This window comes from Amphimedon queenslandica, unplaced genomic scaffold, assembly GCF_000090795.2.
Source record: "Amphimedon queenslandica unplaced genomic scaffold, v1.1 AMPQUscaffold_13305, whole genome shotgun sequence".
Taxonomy (NCBI): Eukaryota; Metazoa; Porifera; class Demospongiae; order Haplosclerida; family Niphatidae; genus Amphimedon; species Amphimedon queenslandica.
In genome coordinates, this window is record NW_003546459.1 from 127,697 (window position 1) to 133,783 (window position 6,087).

Sequence of the window (6,087 nt, forward strand, 5' to 3'; positions counted from 1 at the left end):
ACAACTATTGATCTTGAAGGTACTGTGGGCAATGCTGCATATGCTTCACCTGAGGCTCGTGATCCTGATCAGCAAAGTCCCGCAATGGATGTCTACAGCTATTCTGTTCTTCTTCTGGAAATGACTATCGCCAGACTACCAGCAACAACACTCTCTGAGAGAGATAGGCAAGTTCAGACTGCTAGTACTGCCTGGCCTGCAATGAAGTCTATCATTGAAGATGGAATTGCTGTTGATCCAAGAGCTCGTCCTGCAATAAGCATCATAATGAACAAATTAAAAAATATTTGTGGAATCTTCAAGATTCCTGATGATTATTGATTATTAGTGATTATTAATAATTATTATTCATGGATTGTCAAACTATAAATACGACCATTCTATTATTTTTGTCGTCTGTTGTTAATACTGTTGAGAGAGAGGAAGGTCTTTGACCTATTTCATTCACAAAGATATTTGGAGTATCGACTCCCCAACCTGAATTTGTTGTCAACAGTCAATTCTACGATCCAGTTCCCCTATCTGGAAGGACGACGGTGATAGTGGACGAGTCAGAGGGCTGTTCCTGATCTCGATCTTTACCCATTCTTGACCTAGGAGTTCGACGGTCCGAGGATAGCTGGGTGTCATCGCTCTAGCTAAGATCAGTTCTCAGAGCTGAAATCGCACTCTTCTCAATATTATTGTTTCTCCTAGAGACTTTCCCAAACGTTCTGATAGACCTACTAATTAATATGCTCATTTTATCAGTTTCAAACCCTTAGTATTAACATTTGCTCATATGCATTTAATTTTAAATAATATTGTTATTTGTTGATATAAACTTGAGACGCTGACCTTACTGGAGTTCACATACAGTCTCTAAAGGTGAGGTTTATTAAAGTTTATTTTGCAATTTTAATTGATGATATATCATAAATTGAAAAAGGAGAGAATTCCCCATTTGAAAATTTTTTTCAATTAGTTATACCTTAGAAAGTTTGAACAGATTCCAATCAAGTTTGCATTCTTTAATAATTTTTAAAGTTGCTCAAAAATTGGACCGAAGTCCCTGAGTACAGAAATTTAGGCCAAATTTTATCAGAAGAGAATTCTTAATTTTTATCATTTATTCAGTTACATATATATACAAGTACTTATGTTGCGTAGAAAATTCCATTCATGTTAAATTTTTTACAATTTTTTTAAGTTGCTCAAAAATTGGGCTGTACTGTAAAAAGATTTTGGCCAAAATTCATTGAAAATGAAAAAGAAAAAATGTCAACATAATCCCACACATAATCCCACTCATGACCATGTAAACTTACTTAACAAGGCTTCTGTAGCAAGATAAACTTGGTTAATATCCTGAATTATAAAATGTTGCATAATATTAATTTATAACTTCACTAGCTTTAGAGAGGCTGTGTAGCACTTGCAAAGATTTAGTGCAAGTAGCTTCATATACTCATGCAAATATAATTATTTTTAAAATTCAAAGCCTGCAGATAAATGACCAAGTAAATTTATTTACCAAGGCCTCCATATCAAGATATACTTACATGGTCATGTTAGATTTCCCATAATCCTGAATTATGAAATATTGCATAACATTCATACAATCATATAAATAAGACAGATTGTTTATGATTTAGTTTATCTAGCAGATTAGCAACTTCAACATTTGCTACAGCTAGAGTATGAAGCTATTGCTTTTCTTTGCAGTCTTTGTTCCCATTGCTTTTGGAGAGCGTCGAGAGTACTACATATCAAGTGATAATGCTACTGTATCCTGTCTTGACCGGCCTTGCTACAGTTTGCAGCACTATTGCAACAACTATCAAGAATTTTTTGAGGACAACACTACCTTTTTCTTCATGGAAGGCACTCATTGGCTTGACAAATCTCATTTGGTCTTAATTAAAGGAATTTCTAATATTGCTCTACGAGGTATGAATTATAGTTTAGAAGAGGGGTCTCATGAAACTATCAGGCAACCAACCGTGTTCATTGATTGCAGTCATTCAAACAGTGGATTCGTGTTTTACAATTGCTCAAAGGTTAGCATAATTGGTATTACACTTGTTAACTGTGGTGGCCTTATTCCTGATGATATAACTAAGAATATATTACCTATGAAAGTTTCAAGCACCCAATATTCATTAACTGATGGTTTTGTAGCATTAGGAATTATAAATACACAGCTCATCACTTTGCATGAAATTTCTATACAAAAGTCAGTTGACCTGGGATTGATGTGTATTAATGCACTTAATGTTAGCATTACTAATTCCTCTTTTGCTTACAATAATTTGGCTAATTACACAAATTGTACTAAAATAAACAGCTGTAGTGGAGGTAATGCATTGTTTATCTATACATCAATGGAACAGTGTCAAAACTTCTTCTATATTTATTACACAAATATAACTTATTCTAACTTTTCTTTTGGCTTTGATAATTCTCTATACAAATTATCCTCTGCTAGTGGACTCACATTTGTACTGATACAAGGTGATCATTATGGTGTCGATGTTGTAATGAATAATTTAGTTCTTTTTGGTAACACTGGTATAGTTTCAGGTAATTTCTATTACTTAGTTTCTGAGTATGTGGCATATCAGAGTTTATTTATTTCAAACTGTACCAGCATGTATGGAAATGCAATACATTTGCTAGAGCGTAATAACTTGTTTGATTTTATTGCTGGAAGTGTATTTTCTGTGTACTTATGCTTGCCTGCATACACTTCAAAATGCTTTAAAAGTCTTACAAATGTTTTACCAGAAATTCCTGTGATAGTTATTCAACACAGTCAATTTATGCACAATAGTGGCCCTAACGGAGCTGGATTGACTTTTTGTGGTCTAGGCCTTTACCCATGTATAGTCAATCAAACAATAATCATTGAATTTTGTCAAATGGTTAACAACAGTGGGTTTAGTGGTGCAAGTCTGAATATCTTTTATATAGGTGCCAGCATAAAAATTAGAAATGCATCAATTATGAAGAGTCAAACATCTTACCTGCACAGCAGCATCTCAAGTAGTCAATTAAAAAGTGCAATTTTAATTGACGAAATAATGAACATTGGGTTTACTAATGTTACTGTAGAAGATAATTTTTTGTCTGGAATGATGATATCAAACTCCATTGTGACTTTCATTGGCTACAACTTGTTTTTAAACAACAAGGCAGAAGATGGTGCTGGTTTATTTATAAATGATAAATCAGTTGTTCGGCTTGCACCACCTGTGCAATTAGTACTTGAAAACAACACTGCTTCAGGAAAAGGAGGAGCTATTTATGTCAACATTAATCCTTCTTTATCACTTAATACATGCTTTATGCAGCCGGATGGTTTTAATTTCAAAAACACAAGTGTAATCTTTAAGAATAATGATGCTATGATAGCTGGCTCAGCTGTATATGGTGGATTTATTGATACTTGTCATTTCATAATGATAATACAAAATAATGATACAGAGTTTGACATTGCTAATGGTACCATTTGGTTTGAATCTATTTTTAACTTTAATAATCAGACTGGACTCTCAGTAATTTCTTCAGACCCAGAAAAAATTTGCTTTTGTCATGAGAATGGAATAATTGATTGTGCTTTAAAGTCCTTAAATTTTTCTCTGCTACCAGGACAGTTTCAAAATATCGAGCTTGTGACTGTTGGACATAGAGAGGGTGTGTCTCCAGGTGTGATCACCATCAGTGAACAGATACAAAGAAGTCCAGTTACTTTTAGGAAGAGGTATGAGTCAACCAAAACAAACTGCACTTCCATTAAATACTATCCTCATGTTAATGTATCAATGGCATCATCTCTTCAAGTAGTGACATTGTCATTGCAAGAACAAGATCCTCACACCAAATCTGTTTTTTTCCACATTGATGAATGCCCTCTTGGTTTTGAGTTGTCACCAGTTACAGGTAGTTGTGACTGCATCAGTTATCTAAAAACTAATGAGAATTTAACATGCGACCCTTACAGTGAATCATTTCATCACCAAGGAGACATGTGGATAGGTTATGTAGAGGAGAGTCATTGCTTTGTTAAGATACCCTGTGAATCACAGCATTGTAAAACAAGTCCTGTCAACTTTACTCTTTCAACCACAGAGAAACAATGTGAATTAAATAGATCCGGTCTCCTTTGTGGTGACTGTGATGAAGGGCTCAGCATGATGTTGGGATCAGATAGTTGTGGTGAGTGCTCTGATAACTACTTAGCTCTGCTAATTCCCTTTGCTGTAGCTGGTATAGTTTTGATTGTCTTCATAACAGCTTTGAATCTTACTGTGTCAGTAGGTTCCATCAATGGATTGATATTTTATGCTAATATGGTGAAAATGAATGAGTTTCTGATTTCTTCTCAACCAACTTTTTTTAAAGTGTTCATTTCGTGGCTTAACCTAGACTGGGGAATCAAAATGTGCTTTTACAATGGCATGACAACTTTCAGTAAAATGCTACTTCAGTTTTTATTCCCAGCTTACTTATGGCTACTTATCATTCTTGTCATTATTCTTTCTCATTATTCATTCAAAGTATCCAGACTTATAGGGCGGCATGCAATTTCAGTTCTGGCAACAGTTCTGCTTCTCTCCTTCACAAAAATACTTCGTTTATGCAACCATGCAATACTTCCAATCACTTATACATGTGAACCTGGAAGTCAAAATATTAATGAAAACCATGCATGGGCTATGGATGCTAAAATTGTGTACTGGAGTCAGAAACATTTGTTTCTTCTTATTCCAGCATTAGCAACAGTAATTCTTCTTGTTCTACCTTACACATTGCTCATTTTGTGTAGTCCTTTTGTTGAGCGCTACATTTCAAAATATAAATGCTGTCAATGTTGGGTGAAACTTAAGCCTCTCTTTGATGCTTACAATGGTCCGTATATTGATAATTATAGATCATGGACTGGATTTCTTTTGTTAACAAGATGTTTATTAGTTACTATATTTGCCACTAAAGATCCAAGTATATCTATTATGGCTCTGATCATTGTGTCAGGATTTTTTCTAAGTTTAATAGGAATAATTAATGGAGTGTATCGAAGGAAAATCAATAATTTTTTAGAATGCTTTTTCCTCTTTGATCTTTCACTTTTGGCTACTTCATTTTTATTAAGTGGTTCTTCCGCATATGTACTTAGTTCACTCTCCTTGTCTCTTGCTTTTGTAGCTTTCATTTTGATTATTTTATGTCATTTGGGGCAAACAAAATTGTTTAAAAAATTGAAGAATTACTTGCAACAAAAGAGTAAGCTCAGAAAGAATCGATTCCCACCAAACATTCCAATGCTTCATATTAAGCTGTTGGATGATAACAGGCATGTTGAGATTGAAGATGCATCATCATTAGAACTGTACAAGGAAGATGGCTCATTTGTACTTAGGAAAAGAGAGTCATTAATTTGTGATGAAAACAATGATATTTGGCAAGTTTACTGATTGCGAGAACATTAATTGCTAGATCATGTTTTGCTTTCTTTTTTACTTAATTTTTGTACCACTTTATTGTAGATGTAGCTAGATAAGACTATTTTTAGTTCAAATAATTTTACATTATTTTTTGCTTTTTCATAGTTGAAATTTTTTTCATAAACTTGCTGAGCATCTGTCAGTTTCACACACCATGCACACAACTTTCTCTGAACCTGTACCACAAAATTAGATCCACATACAATGCCACTGCCAGGGCTTACCTTGTTCCCTGAATCCAAAATACAGTGTGTGTTAACATTATCATTGATCATTTTAAGGTTTGGGCAGTCGTAGACCTGGCAATATATAGGGGGCTTTAATGTGCTTAAAAAATATAAATAACCAGTTATTGTAGTTATCATGGTTATTGAATAGACATGCAGTAGTGCAGTTTATAGCCTGGGCATCTTGGTATTTTTAAGCAAAGTTATTTATGGCTATCTATGGTTATCGATGGTTATCCATGGTTATCCACGGTTATCTATGGTTATCCATGGTTATCCATGGTTATCCATGGTTATCCATGGTTATCTATGGTTATCCATGGTTATCTATGGTTATGGTTATCCATGGTTATCTATGGTTATCCATGGTTATCTAT

General features: G+C 34.2%; 1 protein-coding gene across 1 annotated transcript in view; it reads left to right on the plus strand.

Annotated features, from left to right (window-relative positions):
* The window catches only part of LOC109583430 (uncharacterized), a 3,808-nt gene extending 3,487 nt beyond the window's left edge, over positions 1 to 321 (plus strand). The window contains exon 10 of the mRNA XM_019998777.1: positions 20 to 321. Coding sequence (XP_019854336.1) covers positions 20 to 321 — 302 coding nt within the window. The remainder of the gene's footprint in view (positions 1 to 19) is intronic.
* The last annotated feature ends 5,766 nt before the right edge of the window (positions 322 to 6,087 follow it).